General features: G+C 44.9%; 4 protein-coding genes across 4 annotated transcripts, besides 4 other annotated features; 2 read left to right on the top strand and 2 right to left on the bottom strand.

Moving 5' to 3' along the window:
• Nucleotides 1-2,131: 2,131 nt before the first annotated feature.
• On the bottom strand, nt 2,132-3,649 carry TSTA_001630 (uncharacterized protein; the record flags this gene model as incomplete). The annotated part of the gene is made up of 5 exons (XM_002487701.1): nt 2,132-2,224; nt 2,313-2,411; nt 3,039-3,104; nt 3,126-3,168; nt 3,573-3,649. The coding sequence occupies 5 exons, from the start codon at nt 3,647-3,649 to the stop codon at nt 2,132-2,134; spliced, it is 378 nt and encodes a 125-aa protein (XP_002487746.1).
• A 2,632-nt stretch (nt 3,650-6,281) lies between these two features.
• On the top strand, nt 6,282-9,064 carry TSTA_001620 (uncharacterized protein; the record flags this gene model as incomplete). Its single annotated transcript, XM_002487700.1, has 1 exon — nt 6,282-9,064. Exon 1 carries the CDS (start codon nt 6,302-6,304, stop codon nt 9,062-9,064), a length of 2,763 nt encoding a protein of 920 aa, XP_002487745.1. The 5' UTR covers nt 6,282-6,301.
• A 424-nt stretch (nt 9,065-9,488) lies between these two features.
• TSTA_001610 (uncharacterized protein) lies at nt 9,489-12,203 on the top strand (the record flags this gene model as incomplete). The annotated part of the gene is made up of 7 exons (XM_002487699.1): nt 9,489-9,658; nt 9,742-9,878; nt 10,017-10,618; nt 10,934-10,965; nt 10,994-11,121; nt 11,212-11,943; nt 12,004-12,203. The coding sequence occupies 7 exons, from the start codon at nt 9,489-9,491 to the stop codon at nt 12,201-12,203; spliced, it is 2,001 nt and encodes a 666-aa protein (XP_002487744.1).
• Nucleotides 10,986-12,305: a mobile genetic element.
• A 212-nt stretch (nt 12,306-12,517) lies between these two features.
• Nucleotides 12,518-12,577: a sequence feature (GA-rich).
• A 727-nt stretch (nt 12,578-13,304) lies between these two features.
• On the bottom strand, nt 13,305-15,087 carry TSTA_001600 (uncharacterized protein; the record flags this gene model as incomplete). The annotated part of the gene is made up of 2 exons (XM_002487698.1): nt 13,305-14,384; nt 14,439-15,087. 2 exons carry the CDS (start codon nt 15,085-15,087, stop codon nt 13,420-13,422), a joined length of 1,614 nt encoding a protein of 537 aa, XP_002487743.1. The 3' UTR covers nt 13,305-13,419.
• Nucleotides 13,555-15,042: a mobile genetic element.
• A 1,624-nt stretch (nt 15,088-16,711) lies between the features above and the next one.
• Nucleotides 16,712-19,004: part of a mobile genetic element that runs on past the window's edge.

Genomic DNA, 19,004 nt, shown 5'->3' with positions numbered 1-19,004 from the left:
CGCCTGAATAAAATGTCTGACTGATGTGTATAATATGCAGGCAACTTGACCCGTGACATCTCGGGTTCCTCAACCGTCGAATATCAGATCAATGTGACCGCAAACACTGGAGAATTTGGCGCGCTTAATGGCACTTTTCACATCTGTGACTATCTCGAGAAGATGCACCAGCCTCCTGATTCGAACGAACCAGAAAAAGCATGCCCCCCAAGTAAAGGGCCTGTATTTATTGATTACGCAACTTGGTTTGCAGACTGGCTGGTCGCTCCGGTATGTATTATTTGATGACTGTCCTTTGAAGCAGGCTAAAACTGAGGGTCCGTGGCTCCTTTGTACAGGGACAATGGAGCGTCAAATTTGACGCCAAGACCCCAGAGGGAGACAGAATCTATTGTCTTCAAACAGAATTCAGTCTCCAATGTCCTCCGGAACATGAGGGCCCAGAGTGTCTGCGCAACGCATCTGATGTACTCAGAATCGGGTGGATGCTGTAAATTTAAATGGATGAGACATAGCTGGGGTTCGATATTCCGATTGGAAAATGAAGTACCAATTTTCTCTTTATCTCTCTTTTTTTCTTCTTTTCATAAAAAAAAGTCTTTAGAATGCAGATCAGACCAGCTGGCATATAGGGCAGAATATTCATTGCAGAGTCGCAGCTACAAGGTTTTGTAATGGCTATCGCAATTATAAAATAAATACGGGGTAGATATGCTACTATACCTGTTGGATTGTACGTAACAATCTTCAGCGGTATATCTCAACGTATCAAATTATGCATGCAAAGTATGGAATCCTTGATCCGTGTTGTCATTCTTTGTTTTTCTTCTCTAGGTACAGTAAAGGTGGGAGACGTCTTTCTGTCGGATTAGTCGGTTTATTCCAGGCCAATCCTGAAGAGTGTTTTACTAGGATGAAAAGAAAAGAAGTGACTAGCAAGATTGTGTGTATTCAGTTCTCTATCTCTCCATCAGGTTTCAAAGCTAGGTTTTTGTAAACATCTTTGGTGGGGTGATTTGTGAGCTATCATGACCTAAGGTGCCTTTTTAGACCTGTAAAATCGAATGTCGGATCTTTCTGCCTCGTTTGAAATCCGGATTATCTGACAATCATCTGACAACTGTTGAGAAGGGTTATTTAATTAGCGCACTAGTACCCTATAACTAGGATTAGTCCCTCCGGGCGTAATAAATATCATTCATTCATACAAACACTAGCGTGTATTAGATTTCGTATCGGCCGTGACATGCCATGAAGCAATCTAGCTTTCTTTATTTCCAAAACCGACAAGTCTCACTAATTCCTTAGCCTTGGAGAACATCAACATTGAACACTGCTCGCGCTCTATAACTGCTTGTTGTTAAAAATGGCGGTCCTGGAACATATACCCTCACTGAGGGACTCACTGTCATCCTCTAGCGAGATCTTACCCGTCGCTTCACCTCCCCCCACCCTATTCGGACAACCCTGTCCGAATAGGGTGGGGGGAGGTGAAGCGACGGGTAGTGGACCCCATTAGCCCCAACTTCCAAGAACGCCTGCAGAGATGGACATCAGAAGGATATCTGAGGGGCTTTTTAGTGGGGAATAACTGTTATACCGCGTTTTCGGTAACTGCCCTGGAACATCAATACCAAGATATTCAGATCGCAATATACCAATATCCGTTTAATCGATGGGCTAGAAAAATTAACTCCAAAGTATAGACTTGCCGCTTTATCTTGTAGCTAAATTAGAAGAAAAAATACCTATAAATGAAGAAGTTATTGGAGTATGACAAGATGGTGGAGCCTTTTTTGACTGACAACCAACCAAGTCAAGAATGCTAGGTAAGGTATGGTATTGTTCAAATCTTAGGGTTAGGTATCTAGACTGAAAAAGAAAAGGGGTGAACAATTAGATAATAGCCTAATGACTTGCTTTTTACTAGTCGGCTAACAAACACTATGACTTTTTTAAAGCATCTATTACCTTGCTCAGTGAAGCACCAGCCTGTATCCGCTCTTCCTCTAACTTTGCTATGACTGTTTGATAGGGATCCCTTAAAGAGGCATCTTCAATAGCAGCCAGTCTTCTAATCTCATTGATGAGAGTCTTCCTTCGAGAATAGAACTGGCGTTCGGCAGAGCTTTCAGCCCTGAGCGCCAGCCAGAGCCATAGAGCTCATCAAGCCTCTCAATTGAAGGCTGTCCATTGAGCCCAACAGTCCACTCTCGCCACAGTTCTAGGATTATTGTAGTGTTCCTCGACATACAATATTGCAGTGCCTGTAAAGCTCTCTCAAGTATCATTATAGGAAGTTGAATAGGCACTGTAGGGCTAAAGGCTGCTTCTGATATAGGGGGCAGAACAATATAGCCTAGGCACGAATTGGCAGGTGAAGGTGCCACCAACAAAGTCGTTAATAGCGGCTGTTAGTTGATCTATTCGGCTTACCATTAAGCCCTCTAATGAGTGAAGGGCTTATAAATGAGTAACCTGGCCAGTCTAAATGGCTGCAGTCATTGTACAGAGCTAGTCATTTATAGCGGGGATGGCCTTTTGAATAGTAATAAAATGAGGATCTTCTTCCATGGCTGTCGTAACAACTATATGAATATCTAGCTTAAAGGCCTTATATTCTGCCGTCTAAAAGAGAGGGTCTTGGAATATTAGATGGCTAGGAAACTCCGTCCGCTAGAGTACAGAGTCCTGCAAGAATACAGTTCTAAGCCTCTATAATAGTTCTAGAAATCCACTAGCAGCAATATTTGACTCTACTCTCTCAGTTGCATCTGTCCTTTCTAAATATGCTGCTTGCCACCTATCCAGGTCTAGCCATACTCAATTCAATAATGCTAGTGGAGGGTAGACAGTCTCCTAAGGCAAATAATAGCTTGATGACCAGTCAGGGTCAAAGTCTGCAATACCACGCATGAAGGATCAAGGCAGAGTAGTCAAGTAACAACCAGTCATCTGGTCTGCATTCCAGCGACCGCGCCGGCGATTCTAGAGGCTAGAGGTTAACTTAAATAGATAGGATGATAGAGCTTACTTACCTGATCTTCAGAGACTCCATTCAACTCAGCAAGTCTGGCCCCAGAGACCCGTCCCACATGTGTTACCTTGGAGCTCTTAATCCCTACCTCACTGTACAGGCGTCGGGTCCAGGATGCTGCTATGCTATTGCTTAGAGGTTCAGTAGGGTGATTATTATCTCGCTTAAGCACCTTAATGTTATACTAGTCTTGACTAGTCTGAAAATAAGGGAACAACTCTCTAGAACAATGCCATCTTCAGAAGAAATAGGTTACTAGAGCACCTATAAGATAGGACTAGTAGTCTCGATGCGATAGAGCTGCCCTATACTTAAGCTGGCCGTGTTGATTTGTTTTACCCTGGTCCATCACAGTAATTAGGCACTAGCCTTTGCCTTTTGGCCCTTCATTAGGCAGGGGCATTGAGAATAGATCTTGTAGCTCCATAGGTAGCCAATTACTTAACCTCAGCAGCATAGAGTTGCCAAAAAGAAAGCATAGCTGTATATGAAACTGTTGTTTAACCTGATTCTGCCCTAGGCACTGGGCCCAGACCTTTCTTGTAAGATCAGGAATCTGAGAGGCAACGTACCCATCTCGTATGGTAGCCAGCTCACGGTCTGTGAACTCATCATGTCAGCATTGGTGCTGGCCTCGGGCAATTGATGTCTTTAGGGCAGTCATAGCTACTCTCTATAGTCGCGCTGCATTATGGAGGCCTAATAAGGTCTGATGTGCCCAGAGCTCATTAATGGCAGAGCAATAGCTTTGTACGGTATTGTACATCAGGACAAGCTCAGAGCAAGCCTCATCATCGCTCTCAACAGGCAGCTCTTCAAATGCCGTAGAGGGAACACTATTCTTGTCTCTCTTCCGGTAGGTATTCGTAGGGAATAAAAATAATGAGAAGTAAAAGTGCGGATGGAGGCCTCTTCCCAGTCGTACGGCCTAGGGTTCTAGCATCCTAGGATGCTAGAACCCAAGTCCTGTCTACTCAACTACAACCAATCAGGAAACCAGCTAAATTGGACGGTGACATAAACTCGTTTCTGCCGAGAATCCCAGTCGTTGCGCAAGCTGTTGTTTTGAGAGAATATTCCAGACTCGTCTCGTCGCCTAATGCTCGGAACGAAAACGCTTACGAGTTCCGTCTTATAAGTCAAGTCATAAATCAATTTAAAGAACAGGCAATGCACCAACAACGGTGTTCCAGGTTTTTTCTAGGGCCCGGCGATCTAATTGTAGTGACAAAAGCTTCGGACGAATTTCGATCTACGTTTTGCTCCATGCCCGATACGGTGACTCAGTCACATCAAATCTGTTATAAGTTCTAGAGTCAGTGCACACAATCTGTCAAACTGAAAAAATTACAGCCGACCGACGATGAAAACTTGCTGTCATGTTGAGTTGAACCTAGCGATTCAAATAGGTTCTTCAGAGTTTCCTTGTGGTCGTCAATCTTCCTTTCCTCAGGGAAATGAAATTGCGCTACTAGTTTGATCATGATAATATAAATATTTCAATGCCAAATATCAAGGTGCTTGTTACTAAGCTATCCCCCTGCGGTGACTAAGTAATAACATTGTGATTGATTATAGTACTGAAGTGATGCGTGGTTTGCCCAATCGCAGTAGTCAATATGCAGAAAAATTGCCATGTGACCATTTAGACACTGTCTCTAACCGCCCATCTACTCTACACACGAGTGTAGTCGTGGTTGCCTAGCCTCAAACCATGACTTGCTACGCTATACAGATAGGCCGACGCTTGAGTGAGGTGAGATTAGTGCATAACGATGGACCAATAAACTTTTGACATTGGCAAGGCTGGAATAAGCGGGATCCCGGCGGTAAGAGGGCATACATAATTGGGAGATTGACTGGTTCTGAGATATAACTTATATACAAATTTGTTGAGATATTAAGATGTGGAAAATGACGATGTTGTACTATAGTATGGGAATACCAGGTTGGCCACTTACCCGTGCGGGCCATTTACCCGTGGAATACGTTAGGGTATTGGATTACTTACAATCATCATCAATCCCTAAGACTTACTAACAAAAGGGCGCTAACCCGTAATTGTAATCTTTTCCGAAGACCCTGTCTCGTCCCAGGACTGTGTATCATGCAGTACAGTACGGCAGTCTAAGCCTGTTTCTATGCTGTCGTTCCTATATTTGGAATGCAAGCGCCTATGCATGTCTCCCCGTCAGCCAACCGCAAACCACAAAATCCGCCTTGAGAATAACCACCACGACGAAATCCCCTAAATGCCGCTGATACTAGCATCACGCGCTCAGCAAGCTACTTATAGAGCTATCTTGAGGTCCCGCATTACCACTCTTCTGATGGGCAATGCTCTTGAAGACTTTCAAAGTACATTTAGAGTACATTGAGAGGGTTTCAGTGAAACTTCCACCCATTTCGATAGCGAATAGTGCCTGGAGATCTAGTGGAGCGGTCATGTAAAGTAAGTCAATCGGTCCTGGAGACTTATCATCGTTTACTCCGCTTTAAATTAAACGTCACTTGCACGAACCAGATCTCTTCCCCACTCATTTTCAACCATAACAACTATATCTTTACGGCACATAGTATCTTTGAGCTCAAGCAGCTTACCGCATATAAGATAAGCCAAGATATCCTGGCTCTCTCGCTTCGGAGCGGACGTGATTGGCCTGCTTCAAAGCCAGTGAAGATGCGGTCCCGTCCTCAGCCTCGCTGACTGACACTACCGGCTGCGCTATATTTTCAGATTAGCTGTAATACTGCGTGACAGAACTGCATGAGCCTCGCACCCCAGCTGTAAGCCATGTATTTGTCTGTATACAATACCAGCCACGTTCATTTATATATAGGCAAATGAAATGCGCCCATACTTGTCTATGAACGAACTCTTTCTTCTTCGGCTATTGTGCTTCCCCCGTGGATCATACGATATGGAAGATCCGTGATAAATATATCACTAATATACACCTATACGCGCCGTGTCTGCGCATCTACAGGCCATACGAGCTGAGTTTATCCATATATATATATACATGTGTATATACTCGGTACATACTACAGCATTCCTAAGGACTCGATTCAGAAAGATCCCACTAAGGATTAGCGACAATGCCTTACGATCCAGGTCTTGGCTGGTTCATCTCATTCTACAACCTTGATCCCTCCAGACAAGACAAATGTATATATTTCACTCAGAAACCGAACACGCCAAGATGCAGATGGTCTTGCGACAGAGCCGATCGCGCCGAGGCGATTGCACTCCGTAGACAAATCATGACAATGCCACCTGAGGCTGTCAGTATTGAAATGCTTGAAGATTATGTCCAGTTCAATTGCTGCAGAATGGGTAATGCTCAGCATCGAGATCGTATAGAAGACGTCGGCTATTTGAGACCACTGGCCCAACGATGGCAAGATGAAATCAGGAGATACGCCTCCTCCCAACATAATCACACAACCACCGTTCCAGCACCCGATGAGGATATCTACATTCGACACGGTTATACAACCCCCGCACCATCAACACCTAGTTATACTAGGACACTCAATACACCCATTGGAAGCCCATCTTACTATCAATATAATACCGCGACCGCCATTCGTAGCAACGCAGCACCCTTCACATCTGTCGCAAGCTCAACATACTATCAGGATGGTTATGCTACTCCAGCGCCATCGACTCCTAGTTACGGTACAACGGTGTACACCGCTGCTAGCAGTCCATCTTCTAGCCAATCCAACGTTGGGGTTGTCGATAATTCGAACTCATCATACTATCAATATAGTTTCCCGGTATCCTCACCAGCACCTCAACCCTATGGATACTCACAACGCTACGATCTCCGCCCTCGAGAAGGAAACTTACACCAGTCTATTCCTCAGGCTCCACCATCAGAATTCCGTCCCCACATAACAAACCCCCTTCCAAGCGACTCCATCTCCCGGAAGATAGCCGAGCCTCTTGAAGACCGAGACTTCGAAACCGGCTCACTCTATATTTTTGACCGGGCCTCTTCTCCGGGCCACGTCAAAATCGGCTGGACGGCGAGTTCTGTCCAGCGCCGTCTTGAAGACTGGTCGAAGTGTGGATACATACCGAATCTATTGTTCAGCGTGGACTGCATCCCGCACGCCCAGCGAGTCGAAACTCTTACACATTATGAGCTGATCAAGCAATGGCGCCGGGAGCGGAGGTGCAAGGCCGATTGGTGCCAGAAGAGCCATAAAGAATGGTTCGAAATTGACAAAGAACAAGCGAAACAGGTGTTGCGTAATTGGGCAGATTTTATGCAATATGCCGAGCCATATGATGCGGCTGGCCGGTTGAAAAGCCAGTGGAGGGAAATTGTAAAGATGATGGAAGGATATGGGGAGATGGTCACTGCTACAAAGCTGTTGGAGCACTATGAGGCATCTCTGACTAAGAAGTCGACTGTCGCCGAGACGACCCGGCCAGTCTCGATTCATACACCCAAGATCGTAGAGGAGGTGGTCACCGGATATAAACCGACGATAAGACGCTTGGAGGCCCCGAAAGAGGAAGTTGTGCGCGTGGACTCGCTTGTGACCGAGCAGCCGACATTGCCCAAAGAGGCACCACTAATCACAGGCCAGCCAGTATTGAAGACGAAGCCAGATATCAAATCTAAACCACAACCATCGCGGACCCTGTTTTCAGCAGGGTTAATCAAAGAGGCGCCATCGCTCAAGCCATTACCAAAGACGGAGCCAATTCTCAAGACAGAGCCAGTAACCAAGACAGAACCACTCTCCAAGACAGAGCCACTTCTCAAGACAGAGCAACTACCTAGGACACAGTCCCTCTTTTCAGCCGAGTACTCGACACCACTCAAAGACAAGCCATTGTTTGAGTGGCAGTCCTTGCTGAAAACAGAAACACCTACGAAATTGGAACCACTACCTAGGAAACAGTTTTCATTTTCAACTGAACAACACACACCATCAAAGACACCACTGTTCCAGTGGCAACCGTTACTGAAGAGCGAACCGCTATTTAAGACCACACCACTACCCAGGACAGAGTTTGAATTCTCAGCTGACCGACAAACACCGTCAAAAGAGCCACCGCTGTTCAAGTGGCAGTCACTACTGAAGACTGAACCGCTTTTCAAGACCGAATCAGTACCCAGAACGTTCATGTTCTCAGCTAAGCAACCTGTCAAATCCGAGCCGTTGTTTAACAGCTCGCTACCAGTCAATGTTGAGACGCTCTCGAAGGCGGAAATAGTAATCAAGAGCGAACCGGTAGATGATGAAGTAGTGGCATCAGAGGTTACACCAGTCAAGGAAGGGCTTCTACCCGAGCAGATACCGCTGCCTCCTTCACCATTACTTCAACCTACAGTATTTGGTGAAGACACAACTTCTCTCAAAGAGACAAACCGAAATTCGGATGACGGAAACGCAAAGGAAGAAGACTCTGACCTGAATTCCACTGTCGCTGATACATTGGCTGATTCTAAGGCTGGCTCATCAGGCCCCTCATCGGCACGAGTTTCACGCTCAGTCACGCCCATTGAAAGTAGTCTTGAGAAGCATGCTCAGAACAGCACTGATACCACGAACACTGAATCGCCACCTTCAGAATCAGATACTCTAGTGCCATTGGTGACATGGACCTCGGAAGCGCTAGCATCTATGAGGAGCGACTCGCAAGAAGCAGTAGTGAAGACGCCCACTTCAACCGCGCAACGTCCGAAGACACCTGAAGACGCCGGGCAGGTAGAGCCTGATGAAAAGCTCCATGGCTGTGAAGAACAGATATGTAAAGAGAAAGATGAAATTACAGCAGCGGTAACGGAAGTGGAACTAGGACTGACTGGGTGGGATGAAGACGAAACAATAGTAGAAGAACAGTCGCCAAAGACTTTGGAAAAGGTGGCTTTGGAAATTGTGGATGGAATCTATAATGATATTTCCACGGGGACAGTGAATGGGGCTCTCAAAGAATTGGACAAATTGAAAGTACCGGATAGTGAAATGCAGCCAGCTATCGAGATGGTTTTGCAAGCGTGATGGATTTATACCTTCTTTTTTCTTCCCTCTGTGCTTTTCCCATTTTTCAACTTTGAGTTTTGAATTATGCCTTATAAATGATGGTGTAGGACTTGCTACGTGCGTGTTTTTGCGAATTGTGATTGATGAATGGAAATTTTTAGCGTTTGATCATGGGATTTCTGATGATATTGTTTGTACATGTGCAATATCCAGCCGAAGGATTTGTGTGCAGAGGATATCCTCAGGCAGCGTACGCACGCTCCCGTACGTGCGGAGCTTTGAGCGTTTTGCAACGCCCAACAGGGACCCCAGAGATCTTTGTTTTATGCGTTTCAGGATATGGGAATAGCTTCATAAAGAGTCTCGACAACGCGATGAGGGCAAACTGCTCGGTTGTTTTGCCTATAGGGCTATGACATGTGCGCCATTGAATGCAACAGGAATGGGCTTTCTCCGCCGAGTCAATGTGACTACGGAATCGGATTTTCCAGCTGGTGACCCTATCATACGCTTGGAATTTGGTTCGAATAGTGATTTCGCCGGTGATGGAAACGCTACATTTGTGTTGGATACTCGTGATCCAAATAGGAATTCGACGGGTTACAAGATCTAGTATATTACCCATCCTTTTGCTGTCCGATCACTAAGAAGCTTACCAAAATTGACAGTAACGTACGCTATCCAAAATTCGATAGTTCGAGTGAATGGTTCCCGAAACCGCAGCTGATTCGATCGGACGCTGATACAATTCTAATATTTCTATCAGCAAATGGAATTGAATACAGGCAGCCAGAAGACGATCCAATATTTGCAGCTCATGATGGGGCCAACGGTTTTTACCAGGCTGACGACTATGTCACAGTCATGGGATGCATTGAACAACATAAATTCTGTCTCCCGCCAAGAAATAACGAGGAAGAACGCTTCTGCACGGATTTTTCGGATACGCCAAGCTGAAGGGAAAACCTAGATGTTCTTCGCAATACGAGTCCTATGAATGATGCTCAATACGGTACGGTGAAACGAATTGCGGAATCAGTGCGTCGTTCAACCCTCGGTTGGATTATCACAAGTCGACAGGAACGTTCTCTATGGGCATCAACCACTGTATCAGGGATTGAACAGACATATCGTCTTCCTCCAAATCAGTGGCAATATGAAGTGTTGTTCTGGGCCACGACAACCTTTGCTTACATACAGCGGAGTATTTTTCAATATGCTGCAAATCACGATCCCGACTGGAACTTTCTGGTGCGACCTGCTGATGGGTCATGGGACAAAGATATGTGCTCCATACAACTCCGTCAATTACCCAGCGAATATACGTCATTCAGCTTTTTGGGCATAGCAATCATCATTGTTGTTGGTTCGATCCTCATTGTCACTGGCTGGTCTGTGGATTGGATAATGGCGCATATATGGCCTCTTGTACATCCCGAGAGATACAGTCAACGAGGCGAAATCTGCGCTACAGCTTGGAACCTAGACAACAAGTTCCAATTACAGCGTTTAGCGTTTGAAGGGAAGTCACGCGGTGACTGGAAAGCTCCGGACTCGCGTATTCCGCGGACGGTGAGTGATGAGAAGCTTGAATACTACGATCATTGATCGAGTTTCTGGCAAACTCAGCACTGCCATATTTGGGACTCTCGCCTTTTGTCTGGTGTATACTTAAAGGGAGCTATAGTTATGTGTAGAGATAATCCTATAATCAATTGTGGACTGGTTGGCAGAATTGCTACACTATGAAGACCATTTTTCAAGTCTCGCTACCAAGGAAAAGTGCTGAAGAGATATATCTTGCAGAAGCTCTTAAAAAGAAGAGCGTTTACGTATAGAAAGATGTAATAGGACAGAAAGGAGTTGCATCAGCGAAAATGGTAATAGAGAACTCTATTCCCAACACCCACCACTGTCTGGTCAGTGGTCACTCTAAGGTTTCAGCAGTGAAATAGCATCCAAAGCCCTTACTGTGGCTAACGCCCTTCGCTCCCTAGGGAATACTATTCGAGGAGTTAAACCTAATCTACTACAGCAGGCTGTATCAACCTGTGTACTCCACAAAGCATACTATGGTGCTGAAACCTGGTGGCCAGGCCATACTCGCCCTAGACCTCCCCAGACCTTAAACTGAGTTGGAGAACATCTCGAGAAACTAACCACAGTAATACTAGCAGGCGCAAGAGCGCTCCTTCCAGTTTTTCGTACAACCCCAATATCTGTTCTATACCGAGAGTTTAGATTCTCTCCACCAGAAATTGAACTAGATCAAATAGCCCTCCTAGCATCTGTCCGCCTACAGCGTCTTGATCCATACCACCCACTCCGAAGACGCGCAGAACAGATAGCCAGAGACGGCCGACAAACCAGTCAATTTACCCGCCGAGTGCTGGCCCTCCCCAACTCTGAACAGATAAACCCTCTACAACATGCTCCCTGGTACCCTCGTGAGTCACGTGAGAGTGCTCAAGCTCGAATAGGAGCTTCTATGGGACGCACTAAGGAACAGGCGGCGGCTGATTTCTCAGTTTTTCAAAATACTATTCCTAGCTCTGATATTATAATCTTTTTAGATGGGTCTAGACTTGAAAATGGACATGCTGGTGGTAACTATGTTTGTTTTCAAGCACATCACCAGTTTCTCCATTCCACGCTCTCTTATGGACTGGGAAAAGAAGTCTTTGATGCAGAAGCAGAAGCTGCTCTAGCTAGTGCTCAAGCAGCAATAGCATACCCAACAGCTCAATTTGCTACCAACCTATGGATCTGTCTTGACAACCTGGAAGTTACCACACGCCTTCTATCTCCCTCTAAAGGATCTTCCCAAGAAGTCTTTGAATCCTTCTGCACCCTTGCAGCCGCCTGGCCACTCCGCAAAAGGCTTACTCACACCAAAAGTGGATCCATCCAAATCTGATGGGTCCCTGGACACGCCAAAATCCCTAAGAATGAAGCAGCTGATCTCGTTGCCAAAGAGGGAGCTGCCTCTATCCCTCTTTCTCCACACAAGTCCTCATATGTCTCGCTAAAGAGATACGCCAAGCCTCAATCCCTCTCTGCTGCTCAAACATGGTGGCAGTCTGTGGCACTACAGACATATCAAGACCTAAAAATAACTACATCTCCTAAGCGCCCTGGAGAGCTTCAACTCAACTGACTTGACCTTGGCCATATTATTGCAGCCCATACTGGCTATAGAGACTTTGCAGATTACCACGAACGTTTCAACCATAATGACGCTTATCTTCTCTGTCGGTGCGGAGCATGAAAAGCACCTCTGCTTTTCTTCTTCTGCTACATAGCCAAGAGATGAGCCCCTCGTCCTCCTGGGCCCCCTTCCGAGGTCATCTCCTTTCTTTTGAGTACTGCAAAGGGAGCACAAAGACTAGCTACATGGCTAGCAGAAACCCACTTCTTTGAGAACATCTGCCCTCGCTAATCTCTCCTTAGCACCTAGCTAAGATAGCCTAACTTTCCTTTTATATTTCCTTTTTCCTTCTCTTTTTCTCTTCCCTATCTCTTTCTATCTTTGCAAAACTCACTACTAAACTACTATGGCGGTAGAATTATGGGTCACTGAGTGTAGGTGGACCATTGCAGCTAGCAAATACCCAAAAACTACTTAGAAGTGGACCTCTCAGTAAGACCACGGCAGCTACGGAAATGTGCCAAAGAGTCTCATATTTGTATATAAATCTGATAGACGATTTGAAGCTCGAGGTTTACCCCTCGGCGGCCTATGTCCCAATAGGAATCGGTGGGAAGCGTGCGAGTCACGAACCACGGCCGTTAAATAGACACACACACACACAACACACACCCCCTTGCTCTTGGGGGGCAGTCATCAATATCAGGAATTCCATACCATATTGATCAGGCTCGTCAGCTTGTCGGAATAGCTGTTCTACGTGACTAGTGCTAGCGACCTAGACGTAGATAAACCGACAGTTAATTTATGGCCATTGGCGCGTGTTTCAGCTCGATAGGCCATGCCATGTAGTCTGTTTTGAAGTGTTGACCGTGAGACATTATAGATCTCTGCTGCTTTTCGTATAGTGTATTTTTCCATTTTTTAAATCGGAAATAGCTAACAAGATTCGTCCCTCTTGTTCAGCTGAATTTTTTGAATTTTTATTGCGCATTAGTGGCATATTGACGTGTTGAATTATGTAGAATCAATATAGAGCGCGTTTTCGCGGAAAGTGGCCAACTCGCTTATTGATTATGTTTAAGTTATAAGTTAACTAGTTATGTTAACGTAATTCCCAAGCGAACCGCCCACCCAAGCGACCCGCCCACCTCCCCGAAAAATAACTCTCTATATTGATTTCAAATCACAATTTCTTAATCACATACAAATTATATACAAAAAATTAATTAGTAGTACGATTAGGACATCGATTAATTTTATGTCCTTCAACACCACAACCACTGCAGCGAAATTGGCGGCGTACGACTGCTTGAGAAGCTGGGAGCTCCGGCTCAACTGGAGCAGCCGTAACAGCTTGAGATGCCTCAACCTGACCTTGTACAAGCGCTTGAGCTTCTTCACTAGTAATCCCATGCTCAATAGATATCTGTTTCTTAGATTTTTGGCGTTTTTGCTTCTCTTTTTCATTCGCAGCTCGTAAATCATGGTTTTCTTTCCGTACGAGTAAAGTATCATTCGCTAGTATTTCGTAGGCTTTTGACAACCGTATAACTGCCTGGTTGATTTCTTGATTCTGATTTCCTGTGCGCTCATTTATATGTTTATTGATTGTAGTTGACTGGCGTACAAATTGGCGTATATTTTGAGGTGTTTGTAAGCAGGATGATGCTGTATTGCTTGATCGACTTGGAGGGGGGGTTGGAGTCTTCAATTGAATATTAAGATATTGAAGAACTCGATCTGGATTGAAAGGCACTAATCCAGTGGCTTCGAAGCTATTCTGAATAGATTGAGCTTTATATGCCACTGTACGAGCCTGTGGAAATGCTGTTAAAAAGTCCATTTTGTCGATATGATTGAATCCAAGCCTCATTCGTTGCTCAACAACCTGCCCATAATACCGTTTTAAAACTGCAAAACAGCCAACATCAAGAGGCTGTAATAGATGCGAAGAATGAGGTGGCATGCAGATTGGAATAATATTATTCTCAGTGCATGTACGATCAAATTCTGGAGTCAAATGGCTTCCATGGCCATCAAGAATCAACATTCGGTATTTTCCCATTGTACGATCATTAATATTAGGAATAAAATGGGTTTTAAGCCATTCTAATCCTATTTGATCTGTTGTCCAACCATTATCGCTAATATTGATTCTCCAATCATCTGGAAGATCCTCAAACCAACCTAATCGTACGTTTTTCTTTGCTTTGAAAATAATGTACGAAGGTAACGCCCAACCAGTTGAATTTGTTGCTTCAATTGCAGTCACCCATTCTCGATTTCCAGGCTGTAAAAGCTTTGGCTGAGCATATCGATCGCTTCCAGTAATAACCTTCGCAGATGCACAGAGTCCCATAGCAAAGCCAGTCTCATCAAAGTTATAGATATCTTCTGGTAAGATTCCATACTCAGATATAGCAGCTCGTACGCGGTCAAAATGTTCTTGAATTATCTTTGGATCTTCACATTTGGCACGTTCATAGTTATATTTCCTTGCGAATTTGGAATCAATCTCCGGACGGCGTTTAATCAGATTGGTCACCCAGTTTTTTCCAACTTGTGATTTTCCATGTTGTTGTAGAAGATAATTGACCATTTCTCGTACAAGAGAATGTCGGGGAGGTAATCCACGTCGATCTAAATCAAGAACCCATTTGACAAGTGAATCCTCCTCAGATTGAGTCAATTTATGGTGGTTGGCGCGCTTTTCACCTTTATATTCAATGCCTTTGAGTCGATCTCGGAGAGTCGTACAAGGAATATCATAAATCCTTGTAGCTTCACGAATATTGGAAATTCTTCCATTTTTCAAATCAGAAATAGCTAACTGGATCTTTCCCTCTATCTGAGCAGATTTTAAGGGATCTTTCTTGCGAATTGGTGGCATTTTGACGCGTTGAAATATGAGAAATCAATATAGAGAGTTATTTTTCGGGGAGGTGGGCGGGTCGCTTGGGTGGGCGGTTCGCTTGGGAATTACGTTAGTTAGTTAGACAGCTGTTGGATTAGCTAAACGATCCGGCCAATCAGAGCGAGCTACACACTTAGCAGAGGAATCCACCGAATAGGGGTTAAAAGGAAAGCCTATTACGCCCCCATAGGTGTCTAGTTACGTACCAGCCTGGCTCTTAACCCAGCTCTATCATAGGAGCTAAGCTGGTGATGGCGGACGCGATGGTGGAGGAGCCGACGACAACAACGCGTTCGGGACGCGTTATAACACCCTCAACAAGGGCCCGAGAGGCCACAGGCAGCACCGACAACACCAGCACCGTTAAACCTCTAAGAAATCAACAACTCAAACAGAAGTGACAGCGGTAAAGAAGGCAGCTAGCCTCATTGAGGAGAAACAAAGCGCTAAAGACGGAAGCAAAGACATGCTCAAAAAGATATGCTAGTATCTGGAAAGCACCTATCTAGAGGTTAAAGGGCTGAAAGAAACCCTTTGCAAACAAGAAAAGATGATTAAAGAACAGTCCAAAATGATCTGAGGGCAGAGCAGCATAATTAAAGTACTGCAGACCCAGGTGGAAGCTATCCAAAACCAGTCTGCAGACGAATGCAAGCACCTCCGGGAACAGCTAGACACTATCGCAAATACCCCAGTCAAGGAAACATACGCAGCTGTATTGGACAGCCAATCTGGTCACCAGCAGGATGCGCCATTAGGCCACCCACGTTTACCAATACATTATTTTGCACAATCGACACATCCCAAGTTAATGGTGAAGATAAGGCCAAAACCCAGATAGTTGGGATTAGACAGATGATTAAGAAAGAGATGCGAGGGAACAAAGAAACAAAGAACTGGCGTTGCGCAGCAGTGGTCAGGGACCCTAAAAATACAGCCCGAATCAGAGTTATTTGCAGACATGAGGATGAGATCCAGCGGGTCAAAGAGGCTACCCTAAAGCTAAGCATACCAGGATTGAGGGTGCTACGAGACCAGCTCTACCCAGTTAAAATCGACAATGCCAATCGAACAGCAGTCCTAGATGCAGATGGGAACACCCTACCAGGAGCAGCTGAGGCTCTAGGAAAGGAGAATAATGTTAATATTGCTAAGATTTCCTGGCTCAGTAAGAAGGACTCCAATAAGGCATATGGATCTATGGTGGTATATGTCACGAGAGGAAGCGACGCTAAACGGTTATTGAGAGATCAATATTTTGACATTGCTGGAGAATCAGCATACACTCGACTCTTTGAACCATGAGCAGGACTGGCTCAATGCTACAACTGTCAAGAGATAGAGCATAAGGCCTTTTCCTATAAGAAGACTCAGACCTGCGCTAAATGTGCAAATAAGGGACATCACCATAGTACTTGCCAGGCTGCAGTCCTAAAATGTGTTCTTTGTAGAGAACCTCATGAGTCATTCAGCAGTAACTGCCGAGTACGCCTCTTGCAGTCTAATACATAAATTATTTCACGTTCTACAACTTAACGTGGGTAAAAGAGATATGATATAGCAAAGCTTAATAAATGATGACAAAATTAGAGACTATGGGGTGGTAGCAGTATCTAAGCCATATGCATGGATAATTGAGGATACAGTTGTGACAAGCCCGATGGGACACAGCTACTGGACAAAGATAATACCTATGGAAAGACATGAAGGAAGATGGCCAATCCAGAGTATGCTATGGGTTTGGAGTGACATTGAGGCAGAACAGATCCCGGTGGCATCACCAGATCTAATGGCCGCGACACTACGACTCCCAGACCAGGTAGTTCTAGTGGTGTCGGTCTATGTGAAGGGCAACAGCGAAGAGGCATTAAGATCCACTATTAGATTTCTATGCAGCCTAGTGGCAGATATCCGGAGTAGGGGTGGAACACGGACAGATGTGTTGATAATGGGAGACTTCAACAGGCACGACCAACTCTGGGGAGGAGATCAGATATCTTCTGCGAGACAAGGGGAGGCCGATGATCTAGTTAACTATATGAGCGAAAACTCTCTCTACAGCCTCCTACCTAGAGGCATGAAAACATGGCAAGTAGAGGACAGGGAGACAACAATCAACTTGGTACTAGCATCAATAGAACTAGTAGAAGAGATGGTATAGTGTTATATACACTATACAAACCATGGATTAGACCATTAAGTAATTGAGACGAAGTTTGATATATCAGTTCTAGATTGACCAGTCAATGAGAGACTACTCTTTAAGAATGCGCCTTGGACAGAAATTAGATCTAAAGTAGCCGCCAATCTACAGGTGGTTCCTCTAGATGGCTCAGTACAAGAGCAGACAGACCGCCTAATAACAGTTGTCATAAAAGTAGTCCTAGAACTAACACCAAGAGCAAAGCCCTCACTATATGCTAAGCGGTGGTGGACAACAGATCTAATACAACTTCGCCAAATACACACTTACTGGAGAAATCAAGCTAGATCTCAACATAGAAGGGGATATGCAAATCCTGAGCTGGAACAACAGGCCAAAGGTGCAGCAAAGGAATATTATGATGCAATCTAGAAATAGAAGAAGGCACACTAGGAAGACTTCCTTGCTGATTACACTAATATATGGCAGGCAACTAAGTACCTAAAGCCCAGTGGCAGCTCATTTGGCGATAAAATACCACCATTGATGTGGCTAGATGGATCTACTACCAAAGACAAAATGGAATAGGCTGAGGAGCTACTTGCTACATTCTTCCCACCACTATCAATAAGGATTGAGGATGAGGGATCTCAATAATAAAGGGAGTCAGTCCACATGCCAGACCTAACTATAGAGGAGATCGAGTGGAAAGTGTTTGAAGTCAAACTATGGAAAGCACCTAGAGAAGATGGCCTGCCAGCAATAGTGTAGAAGCAGCTTTGGCCAGTGGTTAAAGATAGGGTGTTTCTCATCTTTCAAATATCGCTTCAAGATAGTGAGATCCCTTCCCAATGGCGGAACACTAAGATTATACCACTCAAAAAGCCTGAAAAGGATAACTACGCGCTAGCCAAATCGTGGAGATCTATATCGTTGCTCTCAGCACTAGGTAAAATACTTGAAGCGGCTGTCACAGAGAGAATATTATATGCCGTCGAAGCGTTTAGCCTATTGCCAACAAACCATTTTGAAGCAAGGAGGAGGCGCTCTGCAGAACAAGCGTTGCTACTGCTCCAGGAAGAGATTTACAAGACCTGAAGGAACAAGAGAGTGCTTAGTATGGTCAGTTTCAATGTGCAAGGCGCATACAATGGAGTCTACAAGAAAGGCTACTTCAGAGACTCAAGGCAAGAGAGATACCGGAATATATAGTTTGGTGGATAGATGCTTTTTGTTCTAAGCGCACAGCAACTATTGTGGTCAACGGGTTACCAAATGAACAACAAGAATTACCACAAGCAGGCTTACCACAAGGGTCGCTACTATCTCCAATACTGTGCGGACCTAGTGTAACATAGGATCAGTGCCTCCGGAGGCTCCATCACCTTTGTGAATGACTATACAGCCTGGGTAACAGGCCTAACTGCTAAGGCTAATCGACCTGGCATTGAGGCCATAATTAACAGGGCCCTCGACTGGGAGAAACGAAGTGGAGCTACATTTGAATGCGAAAAGACAGCCATTGTACACTTCACTTGAAGTATAGATTGGTCAAGCAGCGCTACATTCATGGTCAAGGGAAAGCCAGTTGACCCAAAAGAGCAGGCAAAGATCCTGGGGGTAGTAATGGATTCATAACTGCGCTTTAAGGAACATATTATCAACGCCGCTACCAAAGGACTCGCGGCAGCCATGGCGCTGAGAAGGCTAAAGATGATATCCCCACGGACCGCAAGACAACTATTCAAGG

The sequence above is a fragment of the Talaromyces stipitatus genome, genomic scaffold (assembly GCF_000003125.1).
Source record: "Talaromyces stipitatus ATCC 10500 scf_1105507295517 genomic scaffold, whole genome shotgun sequence".
In the NCBI taxonomy this organism is placed as follows: domain Eukaryota; kingdom Fungi; phylum Ascomycota; class Eurotiomycetes; order Eurotiales; family Trichocomaceae; genus Talaromyces; species Talaromyces stipitatus.
This window is presented reverse-complemented; position numbering and strand designations above follow the sequence as displayed.